The 21,853-nt window shown below is 45.4% G+C and overlaps 1 protein-coding gene across 2 annotated transcripts in view; it reads right to left on the bottom strand.

Moving 5' to 3' along the window:
- Positions 1-554: 554 nt before the first annotated feature.
- The window catches only part of LOC121859840, a 66,986-nt gene continuing 45,687 nt past the window's right edge, over positions 555-21,853 (bottom strand). For both annotated transcript variants that reach the window (XM_042356801.1, XM_042356802.1), the window contains exons 3-8: positions 7,987-8,162; positions 7,128-7,313; positions 6,585-6,825; positions 4,413-5,614; positions 4,057-4,242; positions 555-2,408 (exon numbers count right to left, since the gene is read on the bottom strand). In XM_042356801.1, the coding sequence (XP_042212735.1) occupies positions 1,172-2,408; positions 4,057-4,242; positions 4,413-5,614; positions 6,585-6,825; positions 7,128-7,313; positions 7,987-8,162 (3,228 nt within the window). In that variant the 3' untranslated portion in view covers positions 555-1,171. The remainder of the gene's footprint in view (positions 2,409-4,056; positions 4,243-4,412; positions 5,615-6,584; positions 6,826-7,127; positions 7,314-7,986; positions 8,163-21,853) is intronic.

Raw genomic sequence — 21,853 nt, 5'->3', positions numbered from 1 at the left:
ACTTGTCTTGCCTGCAGTGACAACACACAAGTATAAGTAATGCATACTTTGTAGTGTACATAAGACCGGCTAAAAATATAAGTGGATTACTTTACTAAAAACAGTTTACACATAAAACCATACGTTGTCCTGATGTAACGTTTAATCACAAAATAATGTAAAGTTTACGAATAATATAATGTGAACCTTATTACTTTTAATTTTAAGTTAAGTCTGATCATTAACAATGGCACAAGGAGGGGGGGACTTGGCGTGTGTGTGTGTCCTGAACAGCTCACCCCTCCACCTCCTGCCGACATTCACTGCTGTATTACACTCACACTTCTCTCTGACAGGTGAAGGTGGTGCTGGTGGCGGAGGTGTGGACTTCTCAGACATCATCATCTTAAGCAGTTGTTGTGAAGGGTACCAGCACTCACGGTGGCGGCTCAGGAAGTGCAAAGATCACAGGTAATTGTAACCCTGAGCTTTGTAGCCATTCGTCTTTTAGGTGATGTATGTTATCAGACTAATAAATCTCTTAGAATTATCCATGTAAGGACAATCAAACAATATTTGACAAGAAGAATAAATATTAGACGATGACCACAAAGACACAATACAATGAACATTTACAAGTGTATCATAATATATTTTTGGTTATGGTCATACACGAAATGGAAAAATATATTTGACCTTTGACACTATTAGTAAACACGAAACATCTATAGCAGTCTTTCATAGAAAGTACAAATAGTAATCATCATTACAATATAGTTATACAGACTGTAGCTGGGCAGAAAACTGCCTACAAGTTTGGCTTGTACTATACAAACGTTTCTAACATGCTGGCTACTGCCATGGTATGACGCACCTGCCTACTGGACCCGCCAGGCCGCCGCACGGCTGATACCCTTAGAGGCGTCACCACCTGACCAAACCAGCCAGAGGTCCACGCCCGGGGCTGATCACCAGCCAGCAGCACAATATGCCTGAGGAAGCGCCAGTAACGGCCGCGACGCCACACCTTCACCAGAACACAGGCTACTATCCTAAACGATAAACAATGGAAGCAAACTCTTCGGTAAATTCAAGCATAGATGACGTATCGATGTGGCAAGAAGGGAGGGCCTGAGGTTGTGCAGGACGGAAAATGGGTGTGTGTTGAGGTGACGGGAGACAACAGTGTTTGCTACGTGGCAGCTACAAAAGTCCCTCCACCACACACAACTTGACCTGCTTCCTGGCATTTTCCCTCAACTTGGCTAAAGGCTTGGCCCTCAGGACATGAAGTTACCAAGTGTATGTGTTTGTTACGGCAGGTGTAGAAGGCACGGCACTGGCTCTCTGTTTCGCCATAGATGCCGTCATCCAAGTCCTGGCATGGGTTATGAGTGGGACAGGTGACGTGACTTGGCAGCTCACATGCATTACTTACGGGGCTGAAGACCTGGGGTGACGGGCACATGAGCCACCTCGGGCGCTCACCACACTCCAGAAACCGCTGACACTGAGCATCTATACTGGAGTAACTTCCACGAGGGAGATTTAAACATGCATACTCAGCTGGCAGAAGTGTGTCTTTAGATTCATCTGGTATATCATGCCGACTGTTATCATGGAAAACTTGTAGGTCTACTGACGGCTCTGATTTTGAGACTACAACTTGGGCCGAGGACACGAGAGTAGGGTCATAAACAGACCTAAGTTCACCCTTCTCTTCATCCTCCGAGGACAATAACTGCTGTGACGGAACATTTATTATATTTTGATGATCTTGGGGATTCTTCCAAGGATACGGACACGAGTAGCTGTAGAAAGGTACACAAGAGTGGCCATTGAAGACTTGGTTTTGGGGACAAGTCAGAGTCTGTAACTTTACTCCGTCTCCACAGATGTAATATTTCTGGCACAGAGACGCTGTATCAGGATAATAACCTGTGTGTTTACCCATACAGTCACGGTCCTCTGTGACGCTCGGGCAGGTGTAGGTGGAGGCCGGCACGCAGGTCCTGCCGTTGTGCACCTGATTCCCTGGACACGTGTGCTCATATTTGAAACCGCTGTAACAGTAGAAGTATTTACGACATCTGGATAAGATGTTTTGATAGAATCCGTTGATTTTGTTCTTACAAGAGGAAATGGTCGGGCAGCTAAATTGATTCTTGGGTACACACTGAACACCATTGAAAACTCGATCCTCAGTACACGTATAATTGATGCGACGACCAGAGCGGCAGTAGTAGAAGCTGCTACACCCAGTGCTGAGGTCAGGATAGTAGCCATCGACGCCGCTACATTCACCTCCTCTTGCCACCGGATACACAGGACATCGGTACTGGCTGCTGAGTACACAAGTGTGGCCGTTGAACACTTTGCCATCTGGACACTTCTGGTAGAACTTCCGACCGTCGTAGCAGTAGTAGTACCTGTTGAGAGAGTGGCTGCTTTATTAATGTGCCAGACAAGCATAAAAATGTGTTGTATAGATATTACAAACAGAAGATGACGCAGATAGCCGTAACATACAGGCTAGGCTCGTCCAGGCCTGTGTGTACACCAGAGGACAATACATAAACAAGGTCAAGCAGCGCCACCAACGAGAGGAGTAAAAGAGATACACGTTCCAAAGAGAGGAACCTAAACACTGTTGGGTGGCGACAAGACTTCCTGAGTTACAAGGTCAGAAAGTTTGATTTGAAATCCATGGTAATATTGACAGTATAAAGGAAAAACGTGTTGTGTTGTATATGTGGGCTGGCTAAAGGTTCTGGTTTTGAGGAATTATATTAATCAAGATATATTTTTCCTTTTCTTACACTGATATATAACAAAGGTGATGTTACTCCCTACTGTGGCTGCAGAGTATGAGATAGAGGTATTTGTAAATGCTTGAAAAATACAATAAAAAATATCCAATTTTATACATCAACGTAAGTTTATATAAGAGTAAATAGTGAGATTATAACAAGCAGAGAGAGAGAGAGGTACACCAACCTGAGGAATTTTGTTCTGAATCAAAAAAAAAAAAAATTCCCGGACACGCAGGAGCCGAGAGAGAGAGAGAGAGAGAGAGAGATACACAACGTGCTGTATATGAGATATATGACACCTGTTGTATAAACATTCCCGAGGCTACTGAGGGATTTAAGACAATTAGAAGGTGAGTGGAGTGTAAAGACAAGAGTAAACAGAAGAGCGCTGGGTTATGACGTGTCTCGGGGTTATCACGTGTCTCGGGGTGATGACGTGTCTCGGGGTGATGACGTGTCTCGGGGTTATGACGTGTCTCGGGGTGATGACGTGTCTCGGGTGATGACGTGTGTCGGGGTTATGACGTGTCTCGGGGTGTCTCGGGGTGATGACGTGTCTCGGGGTTATGACGTGTCGGGTGATGACGTGTCTCGGGGTGATGACGTCGTCGGGGTGATGACGTGTCCGTGTCTCGGGTGATGACGTGTCTCTGGGTTATGACGTGTCTCGGGGTTATGACGTGTCTCGGGTTATGACGTGTCTCGGGTGTCGGGGTTATCGTGTCTCACGTGTCTCGGGTTATGACGTGTCTCAGGGGTGTCTCGGGGTTATGACGTGTCTCACACGTGTCTCGGGGTGATGACGTGGGGGTTATCACGTGTCTCGGGGTTATCATGACGTGTCTCGGGGTTATCGTGTCGTTATGACGTGTCTCGGGGTTATCACGTGTCTCGGGGTTATCACGTGTCTCGGGGTTATCACGTGTCTCGGGGTTATCACGTGTCTCGGGGTTATGACATTTGCTCTATAACATTTTAGATTTATAAGGTGGTGTAAATGTAGGTGTTATTATGATGTTATGATAGAAGGAAGAGGATAATTTGTTCTTCAGGATGTTCAAGATGTGACCTAGTGATTTGGGTGATATAGAAGCTAATGTCTAAGGGATTAATTGAAGAAGAAAACAGGAAGTCTTTGTTTGGTTTTAATTCCGGGAGAGAGAGAGAGAGAGAAAGAGAGAGAGAGAGAGAGAGAGAGAGAGAGAGAGAGAGAGAGAGACTGACAACCTCCGGGCAACAAGGGTCACACCAGACACCGCCTCACCTGCTGCAGCCTGACTGGACGTCCTGGAAGAAGCCCCGCTGGTTTGATCCACAGTCCTTAGCGCCATCAGCAGGACATACGTAGGCCGAGTGTCTGACGCAGGCCACACCGTTGAACACCATACTACGGGGGCACTCCTGCTTCTGCAGCTGCACGCCGTCGCTGCACCTGTAGTACTGCCGGCACCTGTAATATGAACTCACTTTTAGCGAAGAGGTTCTAGAGACGTCTGTTGATGCTGCACGATACTGGAATTTGTCAATTATATTTCAGTCGGCAATAAAGTGTTGGAGGTGTGATTTTCACCAGTGTTTGGGAGCATATTATGTGACAGACATAAATAAGAAGGGACTCACCCTGATAATAGGTCCTGGTAGAACCCGTCAGCTTTGGCCACACAAGCTGTGTCGACGCCGCTTGGGCAAGTGTAGAAAAAGTGTGGTACACACTCCTGCCCGTTGTAAACCTCACCAAGGCCACACATACGGTACCACATTAGCGTCTCATTCTGACAGAGGAAGTGGCCTTGGCACCCTCGATCAGTATCTACAAAGTTGCCGTTGTCGCGGTAGTAGCAGAGCGTTGAGGACGGGCAGTACACCTGTGAGGCCGCCCGACACACCTGTCCGTCGTGAAGTTGACCCTCGGGACACTTGTATCTCATCTTGACGCCAGAGATACACTGGTAATATGAACTGCAAGATTCTTGTACGTCTTGATAGACTCCATCGCCTCGCAAGGTGCACTCTGGTGCACCAGGAATGACTGGACACTGGTAGTCATCTTCTGGTACACAGCGGTGGCCATTAAACTTCTGCTGAGAAGGACAAGACTGAGTCAACTCCTTTGTCCCTCCACGGCAGTAGAAGAAATGCGTACAGTGGGAGGCTACGTCAAGGTAGTAACCATTGGGGTGTGAACCACAGTCAGCATCACGTGTTCTTCGAGATCGGACGACTCTGTTGGTGAAGTTTCTCGGGTGTTGAAGGCCTGCTCGGCCTGGGCACGGGTACAACATAGGGTCCACACACTGCTCCCCGTTGAACACGTGGCTACCTGGACACGTGTGCTCGCTCAGCTTGCTTCCTCCTCGACAATAGAAAAATGTCTTGCAGCCAGTCTTCTCGAGAGTATAGTACCCATCAATCTTGGTAGTGCAGTCTGGGAGGCGCGGCCGAGAGGTGCAGATAGAGTTTTGGTCATCCACACACTCCCGACCATTGAAAACAAGTCCAGGTGAACATATGAAGGAGCGGATAAACTGCTGGTGGCGACACACGAAGAACCCACGACAGTCAGAATCGGAGGCCACGTGAAATCCATCGTCTCGTCCCTCACAGGTCCCCCGGCCCTCACCCCAGCAAGAGAAGTTACTACTTGAGATACACCGACGGCCGTCGAACACCTGGTGTCGTGGACACTCCTCCAGCTTGACAAGAGCGCCGTTGAAGCAGCGGAAGAAAGAGTGGCATGGTGCATGTGGGGCAGCGTGCAGGCCGTTCACTCGCCCGTCACACACCTGCTCGTAGCACACAGACGACGTGCTGGCCACACACCGCTGTAATATTGATACATCAGTTAGCAACAAGAACATATAGTCAGAGGTACTGTCCGGCCAACACCTTTCGTTATTACCCATAGCTAAAGAAGCACTCAGCAAGACGTCTCCATGATAACTATACCTAATGAAAAAGACACTAACTACATCTATAAACCTACAAGTAACTGAAAATAGAACAGACAGACAGTTAGAAAGACACCTGACTAACCCAGACTCATGACAACCCTGAAGCTCACTCTTGGGTCAAACTTACACGTAGACTGTAAGAGTATTTTAAACAAATTACTTGAAATTTTATGTTGTCTATGGCATCCATTTTCCTGTCGTGACATAAGGCCTCATTCATACATGAGAACCACTTAATGTGTGTCACTAGTAGCAGCACTGTGACGTAAACAAGGTGGTGGCTGCAGGGTCGGAAAGTAAACAAAGACTTGAATGACAATCATGTATTATATTTAACAGTCTGAGAGTGATTTTAACATCGGGATTACCGGGATACTGACCAACTCTCTCTTACTGGTTATTAATGTGTTCTGTTATGGTTGTGATGGTGGTTGGTAGTGTGTACTGTTGTGATGGTGGTTGGTGTGTACTGTTGTGATGGTGGTTGGTGTGTACTGTTGTGATGGTGGTTGGTGTGTACTGTTGTGATGGTGGTTGGTGTGTACTGTTGTGATGGTGGTTGGTGTGTACTGTTGTGATTGTGGTTGTTAGTGTGTACTGTTGTGATGGTGGTTGGTGTGTACTGTTGTGATGGTGGTTAGTGTGTACTGTTGTGTTAGTGGTTGGTGTGTACTGTTGTGATGGTGGTTGTTATAGTGTTGTATTTCATCTTTGTTATAGTAGTGTTATACCAAGTTATATAGTTTTTCTGCCGTATAGTTTCTGAAATTTTGGAATTAATAAAATCTAAATCTAAATAACTATGTTTAATGTAAACAATGAGAAGCGACTCGTGTGGTACCTTTAAAGAGTAATCAAATATAGTGTTGTAGGGGCAAACATGGTCGGTCCTGACGCCGTCGCTGCAGGTGAAGTAGGAGGTGCAGGAGGTCGCAGGAGCAGGGTGTGGGCCGTCGGGAAGTCCCCAACAGGAGGGAGGGGAGCATACTAAGCGAGGACCTTTCCCACAGGACCCCGTGGAGGCGTCCCACAGCGCCCCGTCGTCACACCACCATCGTCCCGACACACTCCCGTTGATACACCTGTAAGGTGACCATAGTGGTGTCAGGCCAACAAACACTACAATACACTCATACTCTACAACCTACAAAGTTTGCTATCAATAGAAAGTGATTTACTTTTTTTTTAATAATTATGAAGTTACTGTGAATGATAGTGCTTAATATTAACACCAAAAATTCAGAATGAGAAGTTATCTTACTTTCATCTCTTAGCGACTCACAAGCAGCACAGTAGTCAGTGGTATTAAAAAACTTGTTATAAAATGTTACCTCTGGAACATAAACTCCCATGTGTGTATATAACACAGGTAAACAGTACCTACCTGTAGTAAGCCCTGCAGCCCTGAACGTAGTCAGGGTAGTAACCGCTGGTCTGGTTGTGGCAGGGCTGGGAGGTGGGGGGCAGGGGAGGACAGGTGACCTCCCCTTCCGGGCGACACTCCTCACTGCCGTAGTCCAGGGCCTCACCGGCCGGACACGAGTACGAGTACACCGCCCCATGCAGACACCTGTCGGACAACCACAGCCGCTACAGTAACGTGACAAAGATCACATCTCCCTCAGAATGAAAACCTTCCTCTTTGAGGCGGAGTCACTTCCTATACGTCACTCTAGTACTGTAGTGACGGTCGACCACTGAAGCTGTAACTTGGTTATTATAAAGCCCCAGACACCTGCCTGTCCCCACACCTTGATGAACGCTGCTTACACAAGTAGAGACCGTCTGTGTGTTGGTGCCCGCCCCCTTCACCTCATTCCATTTGGAATCCACAATTTCTCACAAATTGACACCAAAGCCACAAGTCTTATGCCAGCACAATAGTTCATAAAATCATAAATTTAAATAATATAAAGTGTATTTCAATATATTGCTGGATAAAAAGCACAAATGACATTCATACATATATTTCTAAATTAGCTTTCACGAAGTAATATGACTAGAGGGTAACTTGAGGAGTGCTCACGACAACAAATATGAAATATTGTTATTACAGAATATATGTTTTGAACGACGAATAAACAATTTAAGAAAAAAGTATAACTTGCAAATGATATTATAGTCTATAGACTTTACAGTATTATTATTATTGTAGCGACTTTAGTCTGTTGTCTTGTTGTTACAAGACGGAATGTTTAAAGGGGTGCATATTAACCTTTCTTTTGGTAGTCACGGTAACTTACCTATAATAGAGGGAGCAGCCGGAGGCCAAGTCGGGATAGACGCCATCCTGACGCGCCGTGCAGGAGAAACTCTTGAAGTGCTTGAGTGCCTCAGAGAGCTGGGATGACCGAGGTCCACCTTGCATAGTCTCCTGCAGCGACCACAGCAGACGCTCCACCGACCCGCTCCCACACTCCTGTACATGCACAAGAAAACACTATCAGTGGTCAGTACACCACGACTCATGGAAGAACAAGAAAATCGGAGGCACTTAAAGATAAATAAAGGAAGTGAAGGTAACCATGTCCAATGTTTTATGGGTATCAAGGTCATCCACGAAAGGTCAAATACTGTTAGATTTTAGTGTTCGCGTAGTTAGACCTTTGTTACAGTATTGGTGAGTGGCATTGTTGTGTGTTAGACCGAGAACCCTCTCCTTGTCTCCCATCTCAACTGTATACACCAGGCACCACTATGGACTCGAAGGTGTGTGTGTGTGTGTGTGTGTGTGTGTGTGTGTGTGTGTGTGTGTAGGGTGTGTGTGTGTGTAGGGTGAGAGGTTGTGTACGCGTTCCAAAACACACATACAGTTCAAATATCTGCTGACGCGTCAACTTTGTAGTGATAATTAACCGACTATCGCTAGAAACGTCAATATTTACAATTTACCAGATTCTCGTAAACAGTTATTAAATAAACAATTAATCCTTGTGTATGGGGTCCCCTCTGATCTGAATAAAATCGTCCGGCGTTAATCAAATAAGGGTGAAGGGGTTAACACTTTCGTAACTACATATTCAAATAGATTAATAAATAAGCAAATGAAAATACATAAGTAGACAAATAGCTCCAAATTGGTAAAAAATAAGGAGACTTCCCCGGCTCGACGCTTGCCAAGAGGACAACACCGATGAAAAAAAAAATCTGGTAAAACCCAATAACCATTAATGAGTCAAGGTCATCTTCCAATCAGGTGAGTAATTACCAGCCACGAATCTAGCGTCTGTCTCCGTCATTTTACCAGTCAAATCATCTCCCTATTTGAAAACCAACCCGGATCTAAATCCTGTTTAAATTCATTATCCAGGTGGAGAAAAAGCTGGAGTAATCTCGTTGGTGATGTGGCTGCTGCCGTCGGTCAAGAGTGTACCCGTGGTGGAGTCGACCCTCGTGATCCGACACCAAACCACATCAAATGAAACCGAACCTGGACAATGCTATCAGGGGGTGAGTTTAATGCTTATGAAGTAAGATAGACGCTCTTTAATATCCTTTAAATGATGCCTTTCTTATTTCGTAATGGTGCCCCTCCCCTCAGGTGGTGACCCTGTATGCTGATTAGTTTTAATGTCTAAATAGTTAAGTGAATGTTGTATTATTTTATTGAATTCAGTGTTGTTTTTATGTCCATTTTTTGGTTTGTTGAATTCAAATACTGGCATGAGTTTAATATTGGCTTTACGAGTTTAATATTGGCCTTACGAGTTTAATATTGGCCTTATAACATCAATATGTTTCAGGTTTTTTTTCTTAGATCATCACGTTTGATTCTGGTTAAGTCACCTAAATTCTAATCTATTGACTGTGTTAGGTTTACTCAAGGTTTAGTTGACTCGAGGCTGCCCAAACAACTTACACGTTCCAATCTTGGCTCACTGAATCAGGAGTTGATACACTTTAATGTGGACAAATTCAGCGTGTCTACACCCCGAACAGAGATCCAAATACAATCCAGCGGTGTGACAAAATAGTTTATACTGAACTACAAGACAATAATGTGAACTGGAATATAAATCATTTTTTATTTTTTTTAGTAAGGGCATGATGCTAACTTGTCCTGCTGGGGATTCCCTTACGTCTCTCTCTCTCTCTCTCTCTCTCTGAAGCTGTGGACGACGGGGTGCTGCAGTTGGAAAGTAACATAAGACGGGATTGATTATTTCTCTATAAGGAGTTAGTAGTACCACGCGCTCACCACCAGTAAGATTAACTTTGTGTACTGAAGGTGAAGAGTCTAGTGATGCGGTAATACTCATAACCCCTCAGCTGATGATGATGATGATGATGATGATGATGAGAAAGAAATACGTATTATAATGGGTGACTGTCATGATTTTGTTTCTTATTTTTTGTGGAGGAATAATTACAGATATGGGCTGTGTTATTTTCAATGTCCCAGTGAACCATATATTAAAAGATAGTACAATAATTTTAACTACACTATTGTTACGATCAGGAATGACATTTGAAGATATATTGGGAATGTATTGTGAAACGACTCGTGTATCGTGGTTGTGTCCCGCATTAAGTATCCAGACATGAAGGAACGTATAATGGTTTCTCTTACTGGGACTTGATACCCGCCACCACGTGTGTCTCTCCCACCCCACCCGGCGAGATGAATATTAATAAAGACAGTACCTCATTACCTTCCGTGTCCCTGCTCCACCTTCTGGTAGTGGGACTTGTGGGGGGCATATTGTTGTTGCTTGTTGAATATACACAAGAGAAAGTGACCCTCCTATAATGTTATGGTTTACTTTGGAACTCTTCTTCATCACGACATCACCAAGGACACACACACACACACACACACACACACACACACACACATTGTATATCACGTCTTAGTATTAAAGCCCGTGACTCTACCTGTTGTGTATATTAGTTATCGTAGGTCTACATTATTTTTATGTACAGTATTATAATGATGCAGCAGATTATCCTACAAAGTGACTATCCCACTAAATGTTTTGTTTCTCGACCAGAATTAAGGGACTACTTCATGAGCACTCACACTCTGCGGACGACCACCATTACTCAGTACCACCAGAGCTCCAGCAGGTATTAGCAAGAGTCGTCTGTGTGGTGGTGGGTGTGAGGGCCCGCCGACCACCCTCCCCGCAACACTCAGCCACAGCGGGAGCCTCACCTGCTCTCAGCCACCGTAAGTGCCCCACTCTCCGTGTTTTTCAACCTGGCCACTCAATAATTTTGTTAGAGGAAAATGTGTCTTTACCTCCTTACGTATATATTTGCAGTTGCTGTTTTGACGTCTGACTGGCTTTAGTTTTCCTCTACATTCCTCTCCATGTTTTCTTTTTTATTTATACAGACTCCAGCAAACCCTCCTTTCATCCTCAACATTTTTTTTTAGTGACCCGTAAATTCCTCTTCCATCTTCTCCTTTGACCTTTTGACCCTCCCCTTTCCCCACGACCACACATTCTTCCCCCAGCATTATCACAGCTTCTGGCGTGTTTAATATATTTGGGCAAGTCAGAGATTTATCCACATGGTCGTCTCTGGCATGCTACTCTCGGATGCTATCTCGTTGGATTTCGTAAACAGGTTGATGAGTGACTCTTCCTCCAGGTCCTGCATCTCTTATCTCTCTTGATTTACTGCATCGTATTATATGACAGGTGACACAGCCTCGCCCTCCACCACACCCCGGCCCTCCACCACACCCCGGCCTCCACCACACCCCGGCCTTCCACCACACCTCGGCCTCCACCACGCCCCGTCCTTCCACCACACCCCGGCCTCCACCACACCCCGGCCTTCCACCACACCCGGCCCTCCACCACACCCCGGCCCTCCACCACACCCCGGCCCTCCAGGCCCTCCACCACACCCCGGCCCTCCACCACACCCCTGGCCCTCCACCACACCCCCGGCCCTCCACCACACCCCGGCCTCCACACACCCCGGCCCTCCACCACACCCCGGCCTCCACCACACCCGGCCCTCCACCACACCCCGGCCCTCCACCACACCCACCACACCCTGGCCTCCACCACACCCCTGGCTCCCTCCACCACACCCCGGCCCTCCACCACACCCGGCCTCCACCACACCCCGGCCTCCACCACACCCCGGCCCTCCACCACACCCCACCTCCACCACACCCGGCCTCCACCACACCCGGCCTCCACCACCCCCGGCCCTCCACCACACCCCGGCCCTCTACCACACCCCGGCCCTCCACCACTTTCCTGCAACGATATATTAAGACTGAGACACATAAGTCATGTGCAGACTCAAGTTATGCAATCTATATCCTGTTGGCTCAATATCTCTTTTTGTTGTGTAAATTTACGGACAATTGATGATGATAATAATAATAATAATAATAATAATAATAATAATAATAATAATAATAATAATAATAATTATTATTATTATTATTATTGTTATTATAAATAATAATTACAACAGTAACAACAACAACAACAACAATACTGCCACTATTGCTACTACTACTACTACTACTATTTCTATTACTACTACTTCTTCTACGATTACTTTTTTTTTTTTGAAGTGGCCTCCAGTCTCCCTCAATAGCCACACCTTCGCCGCCATTTTATTACCTTAGTAAGTTGAGCGGCAGATCTATGCGGCATTCAGTGACTGTTGCCTCAAAGTCGACTGTTGTCGGCTTTGAGGCCGATGCTCTCGTTCCCCTGAGGCAAAGCAATGCAGACCTGAGCAGAGAAAAGGATAGTCGACATCTCAACCAGGCTGTAACATAACTTCTGGGCTGCTGCTTCTGTTCAGATAACACCTCCGCGTGTTTGGCGTAGAAGCATCTTGCACTTGGTCCCATCCCGCCAGAGGTTGTGAACACCAAGGGAGTGAAGCTGCCTTGATCAACGTTCTGAATTCTCTCCCCATATGCCCTAATCTTGTCGTTCTCGTTCCTCTTGTGTGCAGCATCGAGAGCTAGGTTGCGGTGACATGCGGCCATGGGATAAAAAATCCTTATGTCAAAAAAGGCTCACTGTCCCCGCGTCCAGAATCCTTGACCATTGACGTCCACACGGGCTTCTTTGGATGTGTTTGAAGTCCTGTGACGGAGGTTCTCACCGTCCAATGGAAGGAGGGGCGGTTCCACAATGACGTCGTGGCAGATTTCCCTTAGTAGATTTGCTGTTAGATCCCTTACTTCGTCATGCCTCATGCATACGAAGCCCCCTTTCTTGCACACCATGGCGTGGTCGATGTCGCAGGATGAGCCTCACACGCATTGGGAGGGCAAACCTTCTGCTGGCCTACCGTACCTTAGAGCAATGGCATCTGTGAATTCTTGTTTATTAAGGATGAAGCCTTTTGCCCTTATCGGTAACGTTGTTAACCAGTTCGAGGCGCCCACCTCCTGCGCTATAGCTACTTTTCTTTTCACGTTCTCTGGCACATGTTGCAACAGTTGTAGCAGTTTATCACTTTGGTTGTGCTGCCGCTCTGTCGTAATGGACCGTCGAATCTTGTTTAATTCGTTGGTATCCACCTGACTTGCTGCATTGTGATCTATTATGTGCTCAGTGAGAGCTGCCGGACAACACCTGTGCCTACTTCTACTACTACTACTTTTTTTTTAAACGTGGCCTCCAGCCTCCCGTAATAGCCACACCTTCGCCACCATTTAATTACCTTAATATTAAATATCCTAATACATATGTAGCTATCCTATCTGTGTTAAATTAGTTGAGCCGCAGATCTATGCGGCATTCAGTGACAGTAGCCTTCTGCTGCTACTACTACTACTACTACTACTACTACTACAACTAATAATAATAATAATAATAATAATAGTAATAATAATAATAACCAATAGATTAGGTAGAATGCGAGAGGTGTGGTCCGGTGTCACCTATGACAGGTGTTCCCCGGCTACCCCGGTCTCCTGTACTCACACTGGACCAGTGGACCCGGGTAGGAAGATAAGTGGCACAACAGATTATATTGAAATTAAGCTTGCTCTTGAAACTTCTTTTTAATTATACACACACACACACACACACGCACACACACACACACACACACACACACACACACATACATACATACATACATACATTATCACACTGACGTTATTCTCCTCCAACAAGTCTCGTTACGTCACTACGGTAAGTCTTTATGTATAACCTAAACTGACCATTATAAACAATATAAGAATTAACACGGTGATTGACAACACTACTACCACCACTAATGACAGCACTACTTCCACCAATGACACCACCAACACCAATGACACCACCAATGACAACTCAACTATTACTACCAATGACAGTACCACTTCCACCAATGACAACAACATTACTACTACCAATGACAATAGCACCACCACCAATGACAGTACTACTTCCACCAATGACGACACTACCACTAACACCTCCAACATGAAAAATGACAACACCACCACCACCATTGACAACACTACCGTCAACATAAACCTGATATTACCACGATCACTAACACCACTTATACCACGAGTGACACCAACATCTGTGACAGCATTTAAAACTATCCTGTGGTGGCAACAGCAAGGTGACACCAGCCAGGGAGTGCGTGTGGAGGCAGCAGGATGTACTTATCTGAGTGAGCAGCAGGCAGCCCAGGGTAGCTTGGAGGGTCGCGAGGATATCGTCGGTCAGGGGAGGGTTATCGCAGGCCAGGCAGGTTATCGTGGTTATCGGCGGGTGTCGCAGGTTACCTCTACTCTAAATGGCGAGTGATCGTGAGCGGACAACTGAGGAATGTTGGACAGAGTGGTAGGGAAGGGTGGCCACTCTTCCTGTTATCAAGCTATTGACGAGGACGATCATTGTCTTCAACCCACAAACAGTCCGAATTTTTTTATTTAACCACGTGATTTGGAAACAATGCATAGTGATTTTTTTTGTAGTTTGCATTGAGTTTATTCAGGTATTATATGTACTGTAAGTCAACTTTCTTTATAGACCGCGAAAATATGTGAGTTATTTGTATAATTATAAATCTGTGAAAAGTTTTCTTTTATTGTATTTGTTAATTTTGGCCACGAGAGGCGCCTGTGTGCCTAGTGTTGCATATCCCTGTCGTCAACTTATACCAGCTGCAACGTTCAACTCTAGGAAGACTTCTGCTATGTTTATGATACTCAAGAGAAGACAAAAGACATCTTTTCTTCCTATGTTAAAAGTGTTTTGTTTGTTTGTTTGCCAAGATCTTTTCGAAGGATGCTTAATGCCAATGACAGTTGTAACGCCTAAATACATAAGTCAACACAACAGCGATAGGTGTTAAAAAACTGCTGTTGTTATAATGACAATTACTGAAGGTACATTGAACCAACGCAGATAAATGTTTGATGATAACGTAGCGAGAAATTGAGAATCATTGTTTATGTAATGAATAACGATTAGTTCGGCTTTTATATATAAATTTACCATTAATGGAACAGATATATTGAGTGTATGTTACTGCGCTAGCGTGTTTGACTCACTACCCCGTATCGGTTCCAAGTCCTGATTGGATGGAGAGAAGTTGTCTAGTTCCGGCCTGCTAACGCATGCCTCAGGTTTTTCCGAGTAGAGTACTGTACAAAGTTTCCTGCTATACGAACACTGTATCCATGGAGGACAAAGTCATCAGCAATAATAGTAATGTTAAACGTATGTACCTCTGGCTTCCTTCCCCCGGCCGAGAGGAATGTTTACACCTGAATACATATTTTTCGTTCATGTGTTTGGAAGTCTCGAATAATAGTTAGTGTTGGAATGTAATCAAATCTCGTCACACAAGACACTTCAGGTTGAGTTTACAATCAGCAGTTATCTGTCATTACTGTACAGAGTTATAACCCGGGAGTGTGTTGTAGCGCGGCTGGGAACTTGTCTTTTGTAAACTAATTATATCTATACTTCATGTGCATTGTCTATAAACATGTACAGTAATAACATTAATGACAAGTTTATAAGTGTTTATAATATCAGTAATGGTAGACATATTCTTTACAAGGTTTACTCTTGACAAAATTACAAACCAAATTATATTGCATTAAATATTAAGGTTTATAGTGGCGCAGCTCCCACCTATAACTATTATTTTATCATGGATAGGAAACAAGTTTTTTGATAAAGATATAAATTCGAAGTTATATTTATGATAATTACAACAAAACCAGTTAGGGAAATTATATTGATTAAGTAATTCTCTACATATTTTAAAAAACAAAAAATCGGCGGTACTTTGATTTGCCAGATGTCTACTTGCACAATATATCCAGTATCGCACTATGAGATAAGTTTATATATACAGTATAGTTCGTTAGGTTATTACACTACATACATTATTCATGGCTGAGAGAAAAGCCGGAGGTATACAGGTGATGTACAGTTGAGGCCAAAATTCCCTGAACACTTGGTAACATCTGGAGTAGATTTATGTGTCGTATATGTGTGTGATTGGTTTCTGCCTGAGGAACACTGTGAAACAAATTTAACACCAAGAAAAATACGAGTAAAATGTTAAAATCCAAACCGTTCTTTACTTTTCTGGCCCACGAGTAGGAACCGGATGTTACTGAAAGTGTTGAAGGAATTTTGTCCTCGTGTGAACAAAGATGATAGTCGGTAATTAGTTAGACGAGGCCACCATCTTCAAGACGCCCACAGCGCATTAAAATCCTCAACTTTGCGTTTACCTTTCCACTCGTTACCTGAACACACACACAAACAAACAAACCCCCTGCCAGGTAAACAAAAATATCCAAAGAGTTATCAAGACCGAGAAAGAATTACGGAAAAGCTACCAGACAAGTTACGCTGAACTAACATTATTACTTATGTAGGTTCATTGTACTTATTGAGGGTGACGAGCTGCAACACCTCCTCGTCCACCGCCAGAGAGCGCCACATTCCCATGACACCTGTGAACACGTCCCCCTCTGTCTGTCTCCTCCTCACCTTTGTGTCAACAGTGGACTCCCGTTAGTCATCATAGAAGAGTCTATATACACGAAAATAAACACACACATTAAAGGCAGTGTGGATGATTTATAATATGTATTTTAACAAGGACACGGATGCTGGAAATACACTAGTGACGGGTGACATGGATGACCGTGAGGGAGACATGAGTACTGGACGGATCATAAGTGACGGGAAGACGTATATGGAGCTGGTCGTGGATAAGAATAAATAAAGACACAGGCAAGGAATGTAACATGTTACAGGATTTGGGGGGGGAGTGTGTAAGAGGTCCATGATAAATGGCGGACGGTGGTGTGTATCTCAAGGTCCGGGAACGTGAATGCTAAAAAGAGAGAAAAAAGAAAGAAAAAAAAAAGAATGTGAATGCCTGTGTACCTGAGGAGGTGTCAAAAGGAACAATGGTTCTGGGAGGCGGAAATAGCTGCGAGCGACGTGAGTTCGGAGTTTGAGATTACAAAATGTATAGAGCCAACACCAGCCATCGAGTTTGGCCAAGACCAACGGCTCAGTAGGAAGACCTTATCTTACGATGCGTTAAGGAGGTTTTACGGTACATTTGGATTCATATCATTCATTATCTCTGTTATGTTTTTATCAGCTGGGAAAAGCATAAATTTTCTAATCTATACTTTTATTAGGGTTCCTAAATAAGCTTTTATAATTGTGATTCAGAATAACGCCTCACTGCTCGCGGAGGATCACCCGGCGTAGTGCAAACATGAGCGTCACAAAGCTGGGGAGGGGAGGCCGGGGACGTGTGCCTACTCCCTCACAGCCCTCCCAACACTCCTCACCCACCCCACCACATATTCCTCTCACGTGTTCACTGGCCTCACCAGATCCTCTCCACCGTATGAGAAAAATCGCTCCAAATTAAGGGCAACGGCAAAGGTATGCCAGGTATGGAGAACTCCAACAAGGTTTGTGGGGGAGGGAACTGGAGATGAGCGGCCAGGGAGGGATAGGATGAAGGGTGGGGGGGGTAAAGGGAGGGGGAGCCAATGAAGTGGGTGGGAGACGCTGACAGCAGAGGGGGAGGGGGGGAGAGGAGGAGGGTAGGAGGCATATCCTACCAGCCTGGAGTCCTTGATGCTCAGACGCTTGGATAAATGACACCGCAGACACGAGCTCGGATGCTGACATTTATAAGCCATAAGTTTGTATAGAGGAACTTAATGGGGAGCTTAACTGTTTGTGTGTCATATGCCCTCCCCAGTCACCTCCTCCCCACCCTCCTCACCTTCTTCGGGGTGCAGGGGAGGGGAGAGGGGGTCACGTTCCTTGCTGCAGCCATCACAGCGGTGCTCCCGGAACTCGCTGGTAATTTGTGATCATGCGTGAAGCCACTGGCGGATGCTGCTCGCTTCCCTGGCCGCCTGCGACACCTGTCTCCTCACCGCTACACACCTGTCTATCTCCTCCCGCTATACCTGTCTCCTCCCCGCTACACCTGTTTCCCTCACTACACTTGTCTTCTACCCATTACACCTTCATTACACCCTACCTACACCGCAATCATCCTCATTTTTAAGAATTATTATTATTATTATTATTATTATTATTATTATTATTATCATTAGTAGTAGTAGTAGTAGTAGTAGTATCATTACAATTATTAATACTATTCCTCTTATATTTGTATCATTATCATTACCATCATTATCATTATATACTAACTGAACGTAAAATGAGTCCCGAAAAGTTAGATATCGAAGGAAATTTACATTACAATGGCACACCAGCAACCTCCCTTACCATCAGCCAGGAAAACACACACACACACACACACACACACACACACACACACACACACACACACACACACACACACACACACACACCACCTGGGTCTTTTCCCTTGTGGAGTGCGAGAGGAATGCTGAAACGACTAACCAGCTGAGTCATTCACTGTTAGGTTAAATGAATATTACTCGTGGTGAATTTTGACTCATTCCACATACAGTACCCACACACTTCACATGTTATAATACAGTACCCACACACTCCACATGTTATAACAGTACCCACACACTCCATATGTTATAACACAGTACCCACACACTCCACATGTTATAACAGTACCCACACACTCCACATGTTCTAACACAGTACCCACACACTGTTACCACACCCACACACTCACATGTTATAACACAGTACCCACACACTCCACATGTTATAACACAGTACCCACACACTCCACATGTTATAACACACACTCCACATGTTATACACCACACACTCCACATGTTCTAACACAGTACCCACACACTCCACATGTTATAACACAGTACCCACAACACAGTACCCACACACTCCACATGTTCTAACACAGTACCCACACACTCCACATGTTATAACACAGTACCCACACACTCCACATGTTATAACACAGTACCCACACACTCCACATGTTATAACACAGTACCCACACACTCCACATGTTCTAACACAGTACCCACACACTCCACATGTTATAACACAGTACCCACACACTCCACATGTTATAACACAGTACCCACACACCCCACATGTTCTAACACAGTACCCACACACTCCACATGTTATAACACAATACCCAAACATTCCACAGGATATCATACAGTACCCACACGCATCCTCTCATGGAAGTTTGGTCGTTCATTTACATTCCACTCATTGTTTATCACAGTTAACACGGACTGCCTGGGAGGGATGAGTCACAGAGGCTATAAACTAGGGAGGCAGAGAGGCTGTGTCCCGCCGCTCTCACACAAGGCATGTAGTGTGATGACATAAACAGTGGATAGTGTTAAAAGTGATATTCTGTTTCTGTGTCGTGAATTATATAAAAGAAATGACTTGAAGTGTTTATATATATTGCATGAAGGTTGGTGAAAATAAACGAGTTTTCCTCGGCGTGAATATCAAGGTTATAAGAATATTTAGCTATTATTTGTTGTGCGTTTTCGAGCCATAACAAGACTTTAGCTCAGCTAGTTGTGAGTTTCAAGGTTATAAATAAGGCATTGGCTCAATTATTTTTATGTTTAAACGCTATATCCATACACTAACTCAAGCAATACTGTGTTTAACAAAAAATTATAAGTCATCGGATTCACTTTCTCTGTTGTTAAAAAAAGTTGAATTTGGACAATAGTTTAATTAACTGTGTTTGAAGACACGAGCTAGGCGTCGGATGAGTGATACAAGGCTGACTTACGTGTGGGAGTGACGTCAACCACAACAAGAATGCGCGTTATGTCACAGGGTAGACGACAGTCAGCTGGAGTAAGAGGGCCTGAGGGGACACGCGCCCAGCACCCACCACGACTTATAAATCACGAAACTAGGAGGATGTGCGCCATCTGTTCACTCATGCACAGCGCGCCACCTTGGGGAAGCTACGCACACTGGTTACTATAAGCCAAGCATGAGTCAGGGAGGTCATAAGCCAGCTCCTCGTTTGTTCGGCAGCCCAGGGGTCAAAGGTCACTGGTTATCGGGTGGTATCCGGCTCGGGGTCATGCCCGGCCGCGACCCACGCGCTAGGCATGTGGTGGACCTGTTGCTGCTGGCTGTTGTTGCTGCGGCTGCTGTTGAAGGTGCTGGGACTGTGGTTGAAGGTGCCTGGACTTTGATTGATGGTGCTGGGACTTTGTTTGGTGGTGCTGGGACAGTAGTTGACGGTGCTGGGACTTAGGTAGCTGGTGTGGACGGTGCTAGGAATGATTCTGAGGCCTCTGGTAACCGGGGTACTGCATCATATTACGCTTTTGTGTGTGTGATGATTTAACTCCTGCTACCAGTACTGAGGGAGTTGGTGGTGGTGGAGGACGAGAGGGAAGTGATGGTGGTAATAATGATGGAGAAGGAGGAAGTTTTTAAAGCTAAGTTTAACAAATTTATTGACAAAGCGTGGAGTACAGTTTGCCGAGTATTTCAGTCAGGTCTTGACACTGAGGGTGGCATCACTTCTCACTGCCATGCAGGCCAGAGGAGGAGGAAGAAGAAGAAGAGCTGGTGAGGGTTGTGGTGGTGGAGGAAGAGGAGGAGGAGGAGGAGAAGAAGGGAGGCATCTTAGTGTAGGGATGCGTCAGGATACAGGCTGCCCCGTGACCTCCGTTTGTCAGACACGCCCTTCACAAGGTCTCCGTCCACTCTGATTATGGACGCATCGTGACGGGCGAGAGGCGAGGTCCTTCCTCAACCCTAGTGGTGGTGATAGTAGTGTGTTGTGGTGATAGTAGTGTGTTGTGGTGATAGTGATGGTGGTGGTGATAGTAGTGTGTTGTGGTGGTGATAGTAGATGGGTGATAGTGATGGTGATAGTAGTGTGTTGGTGAGAGTGATGGTGGTGGTTGTGAGCAAGGAAAGGCAGACAAGGATGGAGGTAGGGAGGGAGGTAGAGATGGAGGTAGGGAGGGAGGTAGAGGTGGAGGTAGGGAGGGAGAGGGGGAGGTAGGAGGGAGGTAGAGATGGAGGTAGGAGGAGGTAGAGATGGAGGTAGGGAGGGAGGGAGACAGAGGTGATGGATGGTGTGTTATCCACCACTAAGGGTCACGGGACATCCGGGGTCGAGGCAGCCATCTGGTCACGCTGCCTCCCACCTGCACCATCATCCTAACCCTACCTCTCTCTCTACCGATATGAGGTATTTACAAAACGACAATAAAGAGGTGTTAGATATAAGACTTACACACACACACACACACACACACACACACACACACACACACACACACACACACACACACACACACACACACACACACACACACACACACACACACACACACCGTTCGAGTGAGTTCCTATGTGGTTAATTTCACTGAGTACCCGACAATTTCTCAGCCTAGTGAGAAAAGTTAAGTGGTCAGAAATTTACTTGGCTGGGTGGAGTTGGGGTAAAAACACCTCATGCTTGAGTGGTTTAACTCTCATAGCACGTGAGTACCGCTGAGGTCAGAGGGAGAGGAGGAGGAGGAGGGAGAGGAGATTGAGGAGTGGGAGGAGAGGGGGAAGAAGATAGAGGAGAAAGGGGAGGAGGGAGGAGGTGAAGTATTTACAAAATTCATCAGCAACATGTATGAATCACCTTTCCTTCCTTCCTTCCTTCCTTCCTTCCTTCCCATGGACATTCAATGGT

This window comes from Homarus americanus, unplaced genomic scaffold, assembly GCF_018991925.1.
Source record: "Homarus americanus isolate GMGI-L3 unplaced genomic scaffold, GMGI_Hamer_2.0 scaffold29703, whole genome shotgun sequence".
Lineage (NCBI taxonomy): Eukaryota > Metazoa > Arthropoda > Malacostraca > Decapoda > Nephropidae > Homarus > Homarus americanus.
This window is presented reverse-complemented; position numbering and strand designations above follow the sequence as displayed.